This window comes from Sorex araneus, chromosome 2, assembly GCF_027595985.1.
Source record: "Sorex araneus isolate mSorAra2 chromosome 2, mSorAra2.pri, whole genome shotgun sequence".
Lineage (NCBI taxonomy): Eukaryota > Metazoa > Chordata > Mammalia > Eulipotyphla > Soricidae > Sorex > Sorex araneus.
The window spans coordinates 321,620,332-321,637,614 of record NC_073303.1 but is presented as its reverse complement, the minus strand read 5'-3'; the positions used below and the strand labels follow the sequence as shown (position 1 = coordinate 321,637,614).

At 53.6% G+C, this 17,283-nt stretch overlaps 1 protein-coding gene across 1 annotated transcript; it reads left to right on the top strand.

Moving 5' to 3' along the window:
• The first annotated feature begins 492 nt into the window (after positions 1 to 492).
• CIDEA (cell death inducing DFFA like effector a) lies at positions 493 to 16,634 on the top strand. The gene is made up of 5 exons (XM_012934405.2): positions 493 to 925; positions 9,663 to 9,807; positions 11,632 to 11,778; positions 13,218 to 13,399; positions 16,283 to 16,634. The coding sequence occupies exons 1-5, from the start codon at positions 888 to 890 to the stop codon at positions 16,428 to 16,430; spliced, it is 660 nt and encodes a 219-aa protein (XP_012789859.2). The 5' UTR covers positions 493 to 887; the 3' UTR covers positions 16,431 to 16,634.
• The last annotated feature ends 649 nt before the right edge of the window (positions 16,635 to 17,283 follow it).

The window sequence follows — 17,283 nt, the reverse complement described above, 5'->3', positions numbered from 1 at the left end:
CCTTAGGAAGAAGCGGAGGAGGTAGGCGGGCATCACGGTCTTGTTCTTGGGTCCAGTGACCGGGGGCTGACTCAGGGGAAAGGAAGCACAGGCCATCGCAGCTCTTTGGAAACAGGATTAGCAAGCGGCAGTGGGCGGGCACAACCTACTTGCGGGCCGGGACAGTGGGTTGAGGGAACAAATCTCTGTCCCAGAATGTTTGAAAGGGCTGCAACTCGGACACTGTTCGATTTCCTGTTCCCGCGATTCTTTCACCATCTCGAGGTCAGCAGCTGTCTCCGGAGCACCTGTCCGCCCGTCTCCCCGCTTCCCAAACCATCCCCCAGGGGTCCCCCGCAAGCACGTCTGCGCCAGCGCAGGGGTCCCTCACACAGGGCTGAGGGCCGTTAGCGCAGCCGTGGCGATTCCCTCCGCATGCTCCGTTGCCAGCACCTGCCCCGGCCCCAACCACCCAGGGCGCAACCTGAAGCAGCTGGGCAGACGGGAAGCCGGGGCGCCGGGCCCGCCTGCGGGGCGGAGCGCAGGTGCGCACCGTGCGCTCCTCCTGCTGCCGCTCACCCCAGCCGTGACCCGGCTTTGCACAACCCGCCCCTGCGCGGCCGCGGCCCGGGCGAGAGGCTGCCACCGATCCCCAGAAAGCGCGGGGCTTCGGGGCTCCGTCCCCGTCCGGGTCACGGCCTCTGGAGCCGTTTCCCTGCAGGGTGGGCAGGAGGGGCGTGTGAGGGGGCGGGGGTGCCGCGCGCGAAGCCGTATCCTGCAGCGGCGCCAGAAGTGTCGCCAAGGTCGTGGCGCGGCGCTGGCGGGGCCGGGCGGGCTGCGGGGCGGGGCGCGGCGCGGCCTTAAGAGGCGGCGGCCGGGAGAGGACGAGCCTGGCGGGGAGCGGCGCGATGGAGATGGCCTGGGACTACGCGGGAGCCCTCTTCAGGTGAGCGCCGCGCCCCGTGCGCTCCTCGCCGTCCTCCTGCGCTCGGGGTCCCTGTGCACTCGCCCACCCTGCCCAGCCCGGGTGCTCCAGCCCGCCTTAGGCACGAGGGGAGGGGTGCATGGTGAGTGCAAGGGTGACCCCGTCCCGAGCGGCGGCAGTGCCTTCTGCGACGCCCACCCCACACACCTCTGGAGCAGTCCCGCGCGAGGGCAGGGTGCTCGAGGATGGCCAGCTGGGCCGCTGGGGACAGGCTCAGGGTGTGCAGACTCCTGGCACCAGAACAGGTTGCGTCGCCCTTTCCCTGCATCGGGACTGACTGCTGGGAGCCTCCTTGGCGCTGAGCTCAACCGTGTGCAAAAGGATGTGTCTGGGAAGAAGCCACCCCCTCCTCCAGGCCTGTCCTGTAACCCGCACCCTAGTTCAACTCCCAGGGCCGGGGTGCGAAGAACCTGGACATGGCCCTGTTCTTGGGTCTCTCTTCACTGCCCGATGTCCACTAGCTAATCCTTATTGGTAAGTGCCGAAAGAGTCAGCGGAAGAGCCCTGACGGGTAGAGAGAAAGGAGTGCCACTGACCACGGCTAAGGAACTTCAGAGAATCCCTCGAGCACCTTCAGATGTGACTTTCCGAGGTGAAGGGTCCCGTTTGTGACGCTGAACGTCTGGGTTTAGTAAGAGGGGCCAGGACTGAAGTACAGCATGTAAATCGTTTGCCTTTCTTGTGGCCGACGGGGTTTAATTCCCAGCACTCCTTAGTTTCCCCCAAGCCCTGCCAGAAGTGGTTCCTAAGTGCAAAGCCAGCAGTAAGTCCTGAGTAGTACCAGGTGTGTCCCCTCCAGACCCCCGTCCCCCAATAACCAAAACCCCAGTGTGAGCTGTGAGCCTCTGCAGGCTTCCTTGGGCCCAGGGACTGCATGTGGGACAGATTTAGAAGCACCAGTTCATAAAGGCTCTAGCTCTCTCTTCAGAGAGGAACAAAAGGGCCAGGGAGAGAGTGCAGGGTGTAAGCCTCTGGCCTAGTCCCTGGCACCACACAGTCGCTCAGCTCTGCGAGGTGCCCCAGAGGGAGCCCGCACCCCGCCCGAAAGAACAAAACACAAAACTAAGTAAGTCATGTGGAGGGACAGGGAGGAGGCAGAACACACACTCGTTCATGCGTCTCCACAGGCACCTGTTTTTATTATTGTTTCAAAACACATTTAGGAGAAAGGTGAAGACCTTGGTTTCTTTCCTGTTTTCTTCGGGTTCCTCCCATCCCATCCATGCCCACAGCCCTTCTTCCAGGGGGTAAGGATTGGTCATAATTTGGAGTGAGGCTTCTGCCAGGTTTTTCTCCCCTGAATGCACAAACAGGCCGTTCTTCTCTCTCCTGGGAGGCCTGGCTGAGGCCAGCCAGGGCAGAGCACTGAAGGGCTGCCACTTTGGGTGGGGGAGCTGCAGGGTGGTCCTTGGGGTGGGGCATAGAGCAGGGGTTGGGGTACTTGCCTTGCATGCTTAGTGGCCCCCGAGCCCTGCCGGCGTGGCACTGGTGGTCCCTGCACTGCAGAACCAGGGCAGCACCACATCCTCAGGCCCTTGCTTTGAGTCACCTGGCCATTAGGTTAAGAATCGTGGAGACTGACCCCAGACCCTTCCACAATGCTTAAGAAGCCCCTTAAAAAAAATAGAAGAGATGGGGCAGAACAATAGTACCGTGGGTAGGGTGCTTGCCTTAGTGTGGCTGGCCAGAGTTCAATCCCTGGCACCCCACATGGTCCCTCAAACCCGCCAAGAGTGACACCTGAGCATAGAACCTGGAGTAAGCGCTGAGTCCTGCTGGGTGTGGCCCTAAAACATACACAAATTGAAGGTTGTGTTGCTCAATGGTTAGAGCTTTGCAAGTGTGAAACCCTGGGTTCAAGCCTGGCAATAGGGGGATGTGGGGGAAGGAGAAAGACTAGTTCAGCCCTTGCACTTAACCCTTACAGCAATTCTCCAAATCCAGAGTAGATCAGTGCGAGGTTTCATTGGGGCCAAGTGCTGTGCTGGAACCAACCTGCTTAAGAAATGTTGACGATCATGGGGCAATAGTGCAGCAGGAAGGGCACTCGCCTCATGTGTGGCAAGCCGGATTTGATCCCCAGCATCCCACATGGTCCCCTGAGCACCACTAGGAGTGATTCCTGAATGCAAAGCCAGGAGTAACATCTGAGCATCACTATCACTGTGTGTGACCCCAAAACAAACAAACAAAAACATTTTTTTTTCAATTTTTAGAAAGAAAGACATGTTGGCAATCAAATCCCAAGGAAATGCTCAGTCTCTCAAAACACAATTTCTTTGTGGCCCTGCAAACCCCAGATCTGTGTGGCCATTTGTTTGGGGTCCAGTGTTGTTACAGTTCCTTGTGAATCTACCTGCTTCCAAATTAAGCTGAAAACAGAACCCATGACTCTTGTTGAAAGGAAGACGTTTTTTCTCCCCACCCAGATTCATATCCAGGTCCAGGACTGGGGAGATAGAGCAAGGGTTAAAGCACATGACTTGCTTTTGGCCGGCCCCCACTCATGCCCCAGCTCTTGCATGATCCCTTGGATATCGGGGTGGTGGGGTTAATCCCTGTCACCGGTGTAGTAGGGCACAAGAGCAGCACATAATTAGGGAGGAACTCCCAGTCTCCTGAGCACCCCTGATCTCCCCACTGGAGAAAAATAGGTCCAGGCTAAGAATTCATGTTTAGCAATAGGCAAGGTAAGGCCAGCTTCTGTCCCCACATGGCGTTCCCTGATTTAAACTGCTGCTTGTCTGTCCTAACTCTGTCTTTTCTTAGTAAATAAGCACATTTGGCAAGGAAATGAGTTAAGCAACATTCTTGTCTTTTTCAGATGATCAGATTGTGATTAGGAAGTCTCCAGCCTGATCTTTGTCATTAATCCACAGAGGGTCCTGAATCTTAGTGACCACTAAGCTCCAGGCTCAGGGCTAGGCCCGCTCTGCCCAGGCCTTGGCTACCACATAGTAGGCAGGCCTGCGGCCCTGTCCACAGTAACCCTCACACCTGCAGCTGCCCAGATCCGTGAGCCTGGGTGCACGACAGCCCCTTCTGTAGCTGTTTCGTGCCTTCCTTGAAGAGGGAACTGGAGCTTGTGTATAGCTACCACTTCTGTACATATTTTATCATTGTCTTGGTGAGCTAAACAAGGAACCGAGATTTTCCTCAAGTCAATCTCCAGGATTATAGAGGCTTACTCTTTTGTGTCTGAAATTTTTGTTTGTTTGTTTTTATTTGGGGTCACACCCAGCAATGCTTAGGGGTTACTCCTGGCTCTGTTCTCAGGAATTACTCCTGGTGGTGCTTGGGAACCACATGAGATGCCGGGGATCGAACCTGGGTCGGCTACATGCAAGGCAAGCACCCTACCCACTGTGCTATTGCTCTGGCCCCTAAACTCTTGGTTGAGTATCTTTTCAAGGCATGCAAATGCTTGATGGTTAGAGATTGAATAGTCTCAACACCCACCTCTGATGAGCCACAAGGGGGGCACTGGGGGTGGGTGGGAAACTCTGTGGGACAGGGCTGTCCCTCTGGTGCATATCTGTCAACTGTAACAGTGTCCCCATAGCTGCTGGGGAGCAGGGAACATCCAGAAACCCACAGCAGCCTGTGGGGTGGTCCTGGCCATCCTCTGCCATGGCCCCCTGGGCTCACAGAGATGATCACTTTCTCTCTGAGCTGAAGAGCCTGGCAAGCTACCGGTGGTGTATTTGATATGCCAAAAACAGTAACAAGTCTCACAATGGAAGCTTTACCAGTGCCCACTCGAGCAAATCGATGAACAACGGAACAACGGTGCTACAGTGCTACTCTGAGCTGGCTGGTCTCTCTGTGAGCACAACCTTGACAGCAGCACTTTCCTTGACATTCATTGTCACCCTGGGCCTTGGTGATCCCGCCACTTGACTTATGACCTAGTCCTGCTCATGCTTGATTGCCCTCATGTGGATCCCTCTTCCCCCTCCTGCCCGTCACAGTGAAATGTGGTGCTCCCTCAGACATGGCTCCTCTCTGATTATCCTTCGGACAATCTCTGGCACAGCCGACATAACTCCCCATAACTCCCTTATCACTCGTGAACCAAAATGTTTCCTGGTAGAGACCTGGTTCATGGGCCTGCTGTTGGCACTTAGTACCTTCAGCATAAATGTCAATTTAGAGGTTGGCCCGTCAGGATTGTTCTTGTTTGTCTGTTTGTTTAAGTTTTGGGGTCACAACCAGAAGTATTCAGGGGTTACTCCTGGCTCTGCACTCAGGAATTATTCCTGGTAGTGCTCAGGGGACCATAGAGGATGCTGGCGATTGAACCCATGTCAGCCATGTGCAAGGCAAAAAACCAGCGCCAGGATTGCTTTTCTTATGACTTAGGGGTTAGCTTTATTTTGTTTTAGTTGTTGTTTGTTTGGGCTCATAACTGGTGGTGCTCAGGGGGCCTCCTGGCTTTCTTTGCATGATTAAAAGGTGCACCATGCCTTTTGCATGACCATTTAGTTCCCTCATTGTCTTAAGTTAAGGACTTTGCTTACCAAGGGACAGAATGATAGGACAGCAGATAAGGGTCTGCCTTGCACACAGCTGACCCAGGTTAAATCTCTGACACCCTATCTGGTGCCCCGAACCCAGCAGGAATGATCCCTGAGCGCAGAGCCAGGAGTAAGCCCTGAGCACCTCCAGGCATGGACCAACACCCTCCCTACCCCCACTCCCAATGAACTTTGTGTCCCTCAGGAGGAAATACAATGATCCCCCTGTTTTCCTTCTTTCCTCATCATGGTTTCAAGAATATTCTAGGAAGCCTGACTTCCCCTATCCTTTTGATTTCCCTGAACCCATCTATTTCCTTGAGTGCCCTTTTCCTCGTTTCCTATCTTCTTCCTGCTTCACACCAGGGTCTGACCTTTCTCTGGGACATCTGCTGTCGGTGTGGCACTGGGAAAAGTGACACTCTTGGCTTCTCAGGCTCCTGTGGTCCTTTGGCTATGCAGAGTACCAAGGACCAAGGGGGAAATTTCTTAGAAGCTGTGCTAATGGCCAGTGGTATAAAAAATCCATGAAGAGAAGCAGACATGAGTTGGCTGACTAGGTTGACCTGTTGATTGAGCTAGCTGGTTAGCCCTCTGATCATAAGTTTAGTGTACATGACAGCTCATCCTGTTCCTCACAAAGAAGAAGGTGGATTCAATTTTTATTTCTTCAAGGATTTTGAATACATCCTTGCTGTCAGGGATCAAATCCAGAGTCTAACACATGCACAGAAAGTGCGCTACCAGTGAGCCGTTGCTCTGTGTGTCTAGGGAAAAGGGGGTTTCTTTGTCTGTCTTTTTCTTTATTTCTTTTCCCTTCCTTCCTTCCTTCCTTCCTTCCTTCCTTCCTTCCTTCCTTCCTTCCTTCCTTCCTTCCTTCCTTCCTTCCTTTCTTTCTTTCTTTCTTTCTTTCTTTCTTTCTTTCTTTCTTTCTTTCTTTCTTTCTTTCTTTCTTCCTTTCTCTCTCTCTCTTTCTCCCTCTCTGATAAAGCAAGAAAGTTTTTAATCGAAACTTATTTAGAAGCATCTGAGGGAAGAGAGAGGGAGAAGTACCTGTCCAGAGAGAATGTGGTCTTATCTGGATTCCTTGCATTTGAATCTGGAGGTGGGCCACATCTGGTGATGCTTGCCCCTGGCTCTGAGCTCAGGGTCACTCTTGGTGGGGCTCAGGGGGCCAACAGGTGATACCAGGGGTCGAACCTGGGTCCATCAAGTGCAAAGCAAGTGCCTTACTTGCTATTGGAAGAGGAACAACAGGTGGTGTGGGGTGTGTGTGTGTGTGTGTGTGTGTGTGTGTGTGTGCAAATTGAAAATGGTAATCAAGAGGGCAAAGGAGTGGCCAGAACCATTACAGGGGGTAAGGCCTCTTTTTGCCTTGCACATGGCTGACCCCTGGTTCGATTCCCGACACCCCATATGGTCCCTCGAGCACGACCAGGAGCAATTCCTGAGTGCAGGACCCAGGAGTAAAACCTGAGCATTGATAGGTGTGTCCCCTGCCGCCCCCCCCCCACCCCCCACACACGAGAGAATCAGGAGGCAGGGGAAGAGCAGAGCAGACAGGACACCAGCCTTTATCTTATCAGTTGCTGGGCGGCAGTAAGAACTTCCTGTGATCACCTGCGTGAGGTCACTGGAGCATGGGTTCTTTCTGAGGTGTGGGCAGGCATCCCCCCCACCCCCGTGAGGACAGCTGGAGCCGCGCTCAAGAGGTCAGAGCTGTGGGTGCCCTCAAGTGGCTGCACGAGGGCCTGGACCGAAGATTCCAGAGCGGAGCTGTGTTCTCCCATCTCTGTGACTCTGCCTAAGCCTCCAATTCAGTTAGTCACTAAACTGCAGATGCCGCGCAGGGACTTGGGAGAGCCGCCTACCAAGTGTCTGCCTGGGCATGGCCTTGAGAATGGGGCCCTGGTGTCCTGCTCTGAGGGCCCTGGGAGCCCTGGATCTGTACAGGTTTCTCTGAAAATCCCAAAATAGGAGGGTTTCCACCTGGTGTGACAGGCACCGTGGTTCGGAGTCACGGGCTGGTTCAGACCCGGCGTGCTCATGTCCCCGCCCCACACCTCTGTCCTGTGTCCTGCAGTAATGCTCGGCCATGTGCCTGAGGCGGAGTGGGACTCGCCTCCTCTCCCCACACTCGGCCGGTGAGTGTTGCGCCCGTGCTGCGCCTGGGCCGTGGCCAGGGTCTGAGCGAAGGCCCGACGCAGATGCCCCGGCAGCACCGCCCGCCTCGTCCGCTGCCAGGGATCATGAGAACAGAAGCTCGTTTCCTGCAGCTCAGCTTGGCACAATGTGGGCATCTTGTTTGCTGCGTTGTGTAACCCAGGCTGGAATCTAGTGTGACTCCTGGGCATCGGGGCAAGGTTCAGAGTCTGCCTGCGAGGCCGCTGTCCTGTCACCATCTAGTCCCTGGAGCCCTCTCTGTGCTCAGAGGGCCACAGACCAGGCACTGTTGCTCACAGGTGCCTGCTGGAAGCATAAAACACAGTGACGCTGACAGCTGGGGAGTCAGAGGGGCTGTGTGGAAGGAAGAGGGGTTGGAACCACAGCACAGCAGGGAGGACATCTGCCTTGCATTTGGTTGAACAGGGTTCCACCCCCAGCACCCCACATGGTCCCCTCCCCAAGACATCAGGAGTAATTCCTGAGCCCAGGACCAGGAGTCAGCCCTGAGCACAGCCGGGTGTGGTCTGAAAATGAAGAGAAGAGAGGGGGGGAGGAAGAGGGAGAGAGAGGGGGAGAGAGAGAGGGAGGGAGAGGAGAGAGGAAGAGAGAGAAGGGGGGGAGGGTGAGAAGGAGTGGGGTTAGCTTGGCTCCAGGCAGAGATTTGCCGCTGGCATTTGAAGCTCAGAGCTGTGAGGTTCCACCCCTTTTTCTTATTAATTTCTTGAGGTGTCTGCCCAGGACTGGCCCAAGTGAACAGGGTTGAAGTCGGGGCTCTGGGAAGGTCATAATGACAGCAACGAGAGAAACATGTGGGGGTCGCGGGCCTCACAGCCTCAGGCTGAGCGCTGGCCTCCTTCGTGCTCAGCCTTCATTGCTCTGAGTGCATAAACATTTCGGGGGGGAGAGCAGCATTCTCGGGCCAACATTCATCTAACTCTCGGTCTCATGGGCCAAAGCCTGTTCCCATATGGGAGGGCCTCCATGCGTTGGGACAAAGCTCTTTACCGAAGGATTGTTTCTAGGGGAGAGCAAACAGTCACCAGGGGCCCCAGCCTCAGTGGCTTTTCACGTCAGTGCCAGTTTTCTGGGTTGGGGCTCCTGTGTCCTGCCCATCCTGTCTTTTCCCTCCTTCTGTCTTAGTTCCCAACAGTGACCTCTCTGGGTCTCAGTTTTCCTATCTGAGAAATAGGCTGATACTTTCCTTGGATGATGGTGGCGTGATTAGTTCATATCCTTGATGCCACACCCGTCAGAGGTTATCCCCGAGCACAGAGCCAGGAATACACCCTGAGCAAAGTTGGGTTTTTCGCCTTGCACGTGGCCAACCCCTGGTTTGGTCCCTGGCATCCCATATTGTCCCTGAGCACTGCCAGGAGTATTCCTGAGTGTAGGACCCAGGAGTAGCCCTTAAGCATAGCGAGGTGTGCCCTCCCCCCCACCCCCCCACACACTGATATCCAGGCTTATGTGTAAGATCGTGAGAGGGCCAGAGAGATAGTCCACTGTGTAAGGTGCTTGACTTGCATTCATCCAGCCCGGGTTCAATCCCTGACACTGCTGAGTATGGCCCCAAAGTCAAAAATAAAAAAATTGCTAAAGAGAATTCCCAGTCATTGAACTTCCTTTAGTCTTAGATTTTTGTGTTTGTTTGTTTGTTTCAATTTCTGTTTGTTCCTTTATGTCCTGCCCCTTCCTTTAGTTGTCTGGGTGTTGCTGTTCGGATGAGCAGGGTCATCCCTGGCTCTGGTGCTTTCAGGGAGCAAAAGGCAGTGGGGTCGTGCACACCAGATTACAGCCTCAGTGTAAAAGTAAATATTTTCACTTGTGTTTTGTTTTGGGGCCACACTTGACGATGCTCAGAGGTTCCTTCTGGCTCTGTACTCGAGAATTATTCCTGACAGGGCTCAGGGGACCATGTAGGGTGCCAGGGAGTGAATCTGAGTCGGCAGCATGCAAAGCCAAGCCCTCCCCATTATATTATCTCTCCGGCTCCATGTTTCTACTTTTCTGTTCAGGCCCCTGACGTTTATGGGGTCACAGACAAAGAAGGTCCTGCTCACTCCCCTCAAGCATTCAGCGCGCCCCTTCCGAGTTTCCAACCACGACAGAAGCAGCCGGCGGGGGGTGACGGCCAACAGTTTGAAGGAACTCCTTGGCAAGGTACGTAGGCTGGGATCCCCTCTACGTCTCAGAAGACACTGAACTCACACGAGGCCACGAGTGTGGGTGCCACGTCAGTGCCAGACAGCAGCTTGGCAGAGGCCGGGGCCTCGGGAAGCCCGAGGGGAGCTGTCAGTGAAAGAAGGAAAGGAAGGAGTCTTGTCTCTCTGTGTCGTGGAAGACTGAAAAGCAGAGGCAGCATTCTTCTCAAAGTTAGTCACCAACTGATAATGTCATCTTTTCCCTGTTTTTAAATTTAGGGGCCACCCTAAACTTACATTTAGCAGGGCTCAGGGTCTACTCCCCAGCTTAGTGATCATCTAGGGGTACTGAATGGTAGTTAGGGGGCTACTCCCAGCTTTAGTGCTCAGGGATGCTTCTGCTGCTGCTCAAGTGGAGCTTGATATTGAACCTGAGCCTCCTGCAGCCAAACCCTGACCGCCAGGCTTTGTCTTTCATTCCCTTTTTGTTTCTATGAAAAGGGAGCTGAGGAGATGGCTTAAAGGGCCAGGCGATGCTTGGCATGCATAAATCCCAGATTTTATTTCCAGTACTTGTATGGTTCCCTCAAACATCTCTGGGAGTAGATTTCAGAATGGTGCCAGAAAAGAAAGAAAAGGATAGTATATAAGAAATAGCAAGCTTTGAAAATCTCAGGGTCAGAGCAATAGTACCGTTAGTCATAAAGGTCAAAGAGAAATCATCCTTGCTCTAACACAGTACCCTAGATCAGCAACTAAGAAAGAACATTGGACTCCTAAGGAGTCTCAACCTAAAGACCCAGAAATAAAGGAAAAGCATCTAAAATCAATTCCGGGAAGATGTCCAAATATGCTACACAAGACCAGGATTCTTTCTAGGGGGCCCTTGCAAGCCGTGTTCTGGGGGAGCAGAGGCCACTGCTGGCAATTCTTAGCCAGTCAAACTGGCCAGTTCAACCCAGCAGTGCTCAGGGATCAGAGGATGCTGAGGGTAGAGCCAGGTCCCACACGTGCACAGCAGCTTCACCCCCAGTGCTGGCTCCCAGGCCCAGAGGTGTTTCTCCCCCTCCCTCTCCTCCTCCTTCTTCTACACCTCCTCTTCCTTCTCCTCCCCTTCCTTCCTCTTCCTCCTCCTCCTTTCCCTCCTCCCCCTCTTTCTCCCCTTCCTTCTTTGCCTCTCCTCTCCCCATCTCCCTCCTCTCCCTCCCCCTCCTCTTCCCCTCATTCTGCCTCCCCCTCCTCTCCTCCTCCTCCCCCTCCCTTTTCCCTTTCCCCTCCTCCCAGATGTTTCAAGAGTGTATTACTCTATGTGAACACTTATCTCATCCTGGGAATTCCTGAAGAAGACAGGCTTCTTAAAATTCTTGACTTCCAGTCAGAAGGAAAGGAATGATGCAGAATGATCTCTCTCATAGGCGGGACTTACAGATCCACAGCGAGGTAGCATCAAAGGTGCAAAGACAACATAACAGGGAGAACTGATCCACACAATGCAGGTGGGGGGGGGGGTCAAGAGAGGCGAGCTGGGGCTAGCGGGGGAGGGAGGTGGGTACACTGGTGATGGGTGTGGTTGGAATGTTGTGCGTAAGAAGGATGTGCATGAAAACCAGTATTGAGTATTCTAACCCAGAGAATCTCAGCTAAAAAAAAAAGGCTTAACTTCTCTGAGCAAAGACTGAATCATAGACCTCTTCCTGTATTATCATAGAAAGCTGTAGGAAGTTCTGTCTTTCCCATTACATTTCTGACCAACCTCTTGGCACTGCTGAAACTATGACTTATTTGATGCCACTGAGTTGTCGAAATGGAATGTCTTGCCCATCCATGTGGGTTGTCAATCTAGACCCTGGAGGCGCTCATGATCACTGCTGGACTGGTCACCTTGGTGCTGGAGGAGGATGGCACAGTGGTAGACACGGAAGAGTTCTTTCAGACCTTAGGAGACAACACACATTTCATGATCTTGGAAAAGGGACAGAAATGGACACCGGTAAGTTTACCCAAAAGCAAGTGGGTATACTTTTTGTTGTTGTTGTTGTTGTTGTTTTGGGGCCAGAGCTAGCCCTGCTCAGGGCTTACTCCTGGCTCTGCACTCAGAAATCATTCCTGGCCATGCTGGGGGTACCATACGGGATGCCAGGGATCTAACCCTGATTGGCTGCGTGTAAGGCAAGTGCCCTACCTGCTGTACTATCCTGGTCCCTAAGTAAATAGCCCGAATCCATAGTGTCGATGCAATGCCCAGGGCTGGCAAATGCATCCCTGGAGAGGGACCAGCGCTCGGGTGCCCAGCATCATCACACACCAGCCCTGGCAGGGTTCCTGCATGAAGTCCTCTGCAGCCTTTAAAGCGCACCACACACAGCTCCATGCATCTGCAAGCATCTAGCTCATCAACAGGAGACACTGAAAATAGTGCTGGAGGCAACCCTTTTCCCTGAGGGTGGGAAAATGCTGCCTCTCTAGAGCTCGCTCAGTTCCTAGGTGTGTTTGTCCATTGTCCTTGACTGGGCCAGCAGGGCTCACTGTTTCTATGGAAACGCCTCAGCTGCCTGTGGGGCAGTGCTTGGACTGGGACGGCAGGTGAGCGAGTCTCTGTGCCTGGCCCATGGGACACCCGGGAGTGCCTTAGCTCTGTACCGGCGTCCTTGGCGTCACTCAACACCAAGACACCTGGGATTAATGTAAGGAAAGTCAAAGAGAAACCTCCACATGGCAGAAAGGAAATGAGGCCCCGAAAGAAAGTGCTGTTGCAGGAGCTTGGGCTGAAATTCCCTTTTAATCCTCTCACTTTTCTGTAAAAACTCTTGGTGTTTGGAGGCCTGGAGAGAGACCCTAGCAGATAGAGCGCTTACCTTGCACGTGGCTGACTTGGGTACAATCCCCGGTGTCCCATACGGTCCCCCTGAGCTTACCAAGAGTGAGTCCCGAGCACAGAGCCAGGAGTAAGCCCTGAGCATCACCCCCCCGCCCAAAATTAACCCACTACTGTTTGTTTTATTTTAAATTGGGAGCTGGAGGGACAGTGCACAGCACCACATATGGTTCTCTGAGCCCTGCCAGGAATTAGCCCTGAGAACAGGGCCAGGTCTAAGGCCGGAGCCCCTCAGGGTGTGGCCCCCAAAACAAAACAAACCAAAAAGAGCAACTCTGGGAACATCAAGCACGTGAGAGGCTCCGTACCTGTGCCGACGTCCCATCCCTCACACCTTCTCCCCAACCCCTAACCTAGAAGTAGGTTCGAGGGGACTTTCTGACAGCCTTGGGTGTGGTGGTGTGAGCAAACCATCTTAAATAATTAGCAGCTCAGACGCATCTGAGTTTAAACTGACACCACAAGCAGGAAACCAGAACCCCAGACTGCATGTCCTGATGGGGGGTGTGCTCACCCTCTCTCCTCTCTCCTCTCTCGTCTCTCCTCCCTGGCAGGGCAGTAATTATGTCCCAGTTCGCCAGCAACCCAAGAAATCAGGAATAGCGAAAGTCACCTTCGATTTGTACAAGCCGAGTCCCAAAGATGTCATCGGCTGTCTCAACGTGAAAGCCACCATGTACGAGATGTACTCCGTGTCCTACGACATCCGCTGCACTGGGCTCAAGTCCTTGCTGAGGTAACAAGGGTTTGGGGACCAAGTGTGGGATGTGGCTCCCTTGCACCCTGCTCCTCGGTGCTCTCTGAGCCTAGCCCTACAAGAGTGCTCACCTGAATGGTACTGGTTGAAGTTCATTTGAACTTGTATGTATGTATGCATGTGTGTGTGTGTGTGTGTGTGTGTCTGTTTTGTTTATTTGGGGCCACACGGAAGTATTCAGGCCTACTGCCTATTCAGTACTGATAGGGAGTCACTGTGGGTGGTGCCGGGGGTGGGAGGTGTGTGGTCGCGGACCTAAATCCAGCCCCCCCACCACGCAAAGCCTGCACCTCAAACCCTGGACCCATCTCCCCAGACTTCAGTAGTTTTGCATTTATTGCCATGGTTTTATTTCAGGAAATACAAAGTCTTGAGCTATTTTTTTTTGTCTCAAAATACCATTAAATACCAGAAAGAAGCAATCGATTAATCAGTGTAAAGGAAAAAAAAATTGGGCAGCTGGGGGTGGGGCCATCTTTGCTGGTGTGCAGGGCTTCCTCCTGGCGCTGTGTTCAGGAATCCCTCCTGGCAGGTCCAGGGGACCACATGGGGTGCTGGGGATCAAACCTGGCTCAGATGCATGCAAGACAGGTGCCTTAACTGCTTTATCTACCCGCCCCCCCGATTTCTTCTTTAAAAAGCCAGATCAGTGTGGGCAGAGAGATAGTACAGCATGGGTAAGGGCCTGTTTGTATTACAGTTGATCCCAGTTCAACCCCCAGCACCACATACTGTCCCCTCAGCCCCACTAGGAGTCATCCCTGAGCACAGAGTCAAGAGTAGTCTCTGAGCACTGCCGGGTGTCACCCCCAAACAAACAAACAAAAATGTGCATATGTGGAGAGTAAGATGGAGTCTTTGACACTGGCTTCCTTTTTGAAACAGACAGTATGACGATGTAGAAAATTTTAATAGTGTAGCCTCCCCCCAAGTCCTGCCTTGCCACGCCTTTCTGGAAGAGCAGTCAGACTCGCTCCTGACTCTTACCATCGCACAGACCCCAGGCACCAAAAGCAGCCAAAGGAATCCCCAGAGGCGAATCAAAGGCAGAGGGTGTCAGCTGTTGGACCAGGCTTTAAAATGGGCTTTAGGGGCCAGAGCTATAGCACAGCGGGTAGGGCGTTTGCCTTGCATGCGGCCGACCTGGGTTTGATCCCCGGCATCCCATATGGTCCCCCAAGCACCGCCAGGAGCAATTCCTGAGTGCAAAGCCAGGAGTAACCCCTGAGCATCGCTGGGTGTGACCCAAAAAGCAAAAATTTAAAAAATAAATAAATAAAATAAAATGGGCTTTAGCTCCGGCATAGGCTAAGGATGTGTGCGAGCACTGGCCCCGAGTCTGTGGCCCCAAGGAGCCTGAGTGGCAGGTCAGCACGGTCCGCAGGGCTGAGTGGGACATCCAGGTCTGAGCGCCTCCGCATCTCTGCAGCTTCTCCTGAGATATCCCTTCAGCCTCACTTCTCTCACACCACGGTGCCTGGCTCAGGGACCAAGCCCCGTGCCTCCACACACCCCACAGGGTTGCAGGGAGCAGTGCCCACTCTCAGGAGGGCACGTGACAGCTTGGCGCTCCCGCTTGCTGGGGAGGCCGCGTTGGAGGGGGCTAGCAGGCGCCATGCCGTGCAGAGGGCAGCGGGCATCCCTGGCATCAGCCTCCCGGGGTGTCGAAGGAGATGCAGAGCCCCAGACCCATCCAGCCTCTGCATCTAACCGGCCCCTGCGGCTGGGGAGCTGTCCCAGCGGGCGGGCGTGGGATGGATCCTCTGCTGCCTGGCCCCACTGAGCACCCCAGCGTATCATCCTGGAGGCCCTTGGGTACTGTTGGGGTCTCTCGGTCTGGCCCCCCAGCTCTGATCATGCCCCACAGAGCTGCACTGCTGGACCTAAGTATTGGACTGTCCAGCCCTGTTGGCCCGCAGCGGCCCCCAGATGCCCTGAGCACTGCTAAGACCCCCAGATGCCCTGAGCACTGCTAAGACCCCCAGATGCCCTGAGCATTGCCCCCAGGGCATGTTACCATGAGCATTCCTGTTAGAATACCAGTATGTATGTGAGCATGAGTGTGAACATGTGTGAATATGTGTGCACGTGGGTATGACTGAGGGTTGTATGTGTCTCAGTGTGTATGACTATGTGTGAGTATGTATGTGAGGATAAGAGTGTGTATGTGACTGTAAGTGAGTTTGTTTCTGCACTCCTTTGTTTCTGCACTCGTGTATGAGTGCACGAGAATCCACGGAGGTATGAGTGTTATGTGATTGTGTGTATGAGTATGTGTGAGGGTGTGAGTATGCATGAGCATGTGTAAGAGTATGTGGGTATGTGAGGGTGTAGGGATTCGAGTGTGTTTGTGAGGGTATGTGTCTGAGTGTATGAGGGTGAGTGTTTATGAGAGTATCAATGAGTGTGTATAAGGTTGTGTGGATGTGTGTGAGGGTATGTGAGTGTATTTGTGAGTGTGTATGTCTGTGTGTGAGGGTATGAGTGTGTGTGTGAGGATGTCAGTGTGTATGAGTTTGTATGTAAGAGTATGTGGGGTGTGTGAGGGTAGGTCAGTGTGTGAGGGTATGAATGTGTAAGTGTATGAAAGTTTGTGTATAAGTGTGTGGCGTGAGTATGTGTGTGAGGGTATGAGTGTGTATCAATGTATGTGAGTGTGTATGAGCATGTTTGAGGGCGTGAGTGTATGTAAGTGTGTGTGTAAGAGTGTGTGGGTATGAGGGTATGTGTGTGAGGGTCTGAGTGGGTATGACTAGTGTGTATGCATGCGAGTGTGGAAATGTGTGTGTGAGTGTGTGTATGTGTGAGAGAGAGTGAGAGCGGGGTGGGGGAGAGAAGCCTGACCTCATCCCTCTGTCCCAGGAGTCTGCTGCGGTTCCTGTCTCACGTGGCCCAGGTGACCGGGCAGTTTCTCATCTACTCAGGCACGTACATGCTCCGCCTGCTGGGGGACACTGAGGACCGGACTGCCCCCAGCTCCCACCCCAGGCGGGGCTACATGTGTGGGTAGGGCCGAGCGCGGCACCCAGCTCCCTGCAGCCCTGGAAGATGTATGGTCTTAGCTGCGGGCCCTTGCAGACTGCAGTCACTGTCGGGAGTGGCGGCCAGGCTGGAAGGGATGGCGGGAAGGAGGAGTGGGGCCCCGAAGCAGGAGGAAGCAGCTCCCTGGAACTTGGGGGGCTCCTTTGTTTCTGCAATAAATGAATCACAAGAATTGCTTCTGATTAGTGAGTGTCATACACCCAGTGTCTTTCATCGCCCCCAGAGCTTGCATCTAGAAGACACAAGCATCCATCGCCTTCCAGCCTGAGTACTGAGCGCCAGGAAATACAACTGCCAGGGGCTGGAGAGAGAATACCTGATGAAGTGCTCGCCTCGAAGGGGCTGACCACAGCGTGATCACTGGCCCAACAGGACGCTCCCCTGAGCCCTTCCAGGAGAGACTCATAAGCACAGAGCCAGGAGTAAGCCTGGAATAAGCACTGCAGGAGGAAGGAAGGAAGGAAGGAAGGAAGGAAGGAAGGAAGGAAGGAAGGAAGGAAGGAAGGAAGGAAGGAAGGAAGGAAGGAAGGAAGGAAGGGAGGGAGGGAGGAAGGGAGGGAGGGAAAGGAAAGAAGAAAGGAAGGATGGAAGGAAAGAAAGGAAGGAAGGAAGGGAGGGAGGGAGGGAAAGAAAGGAAGGAAGGAAGGGAGGGAGGGAGGGAAAGGAAAGAAGAAAGGAAGAATGGAAGGAAGGAAAGGAAGGAAGAAAGGAAGAAAAAGGAAAGAGTGATAAAGATAGGAAAGAAAAGAAAGAAAGAAAGAAAGAAAGAAAGAAAGAAAAAAAGAAAGAAAGAAAGGAAGGAAGGAAGGGGAAGGGAGGGA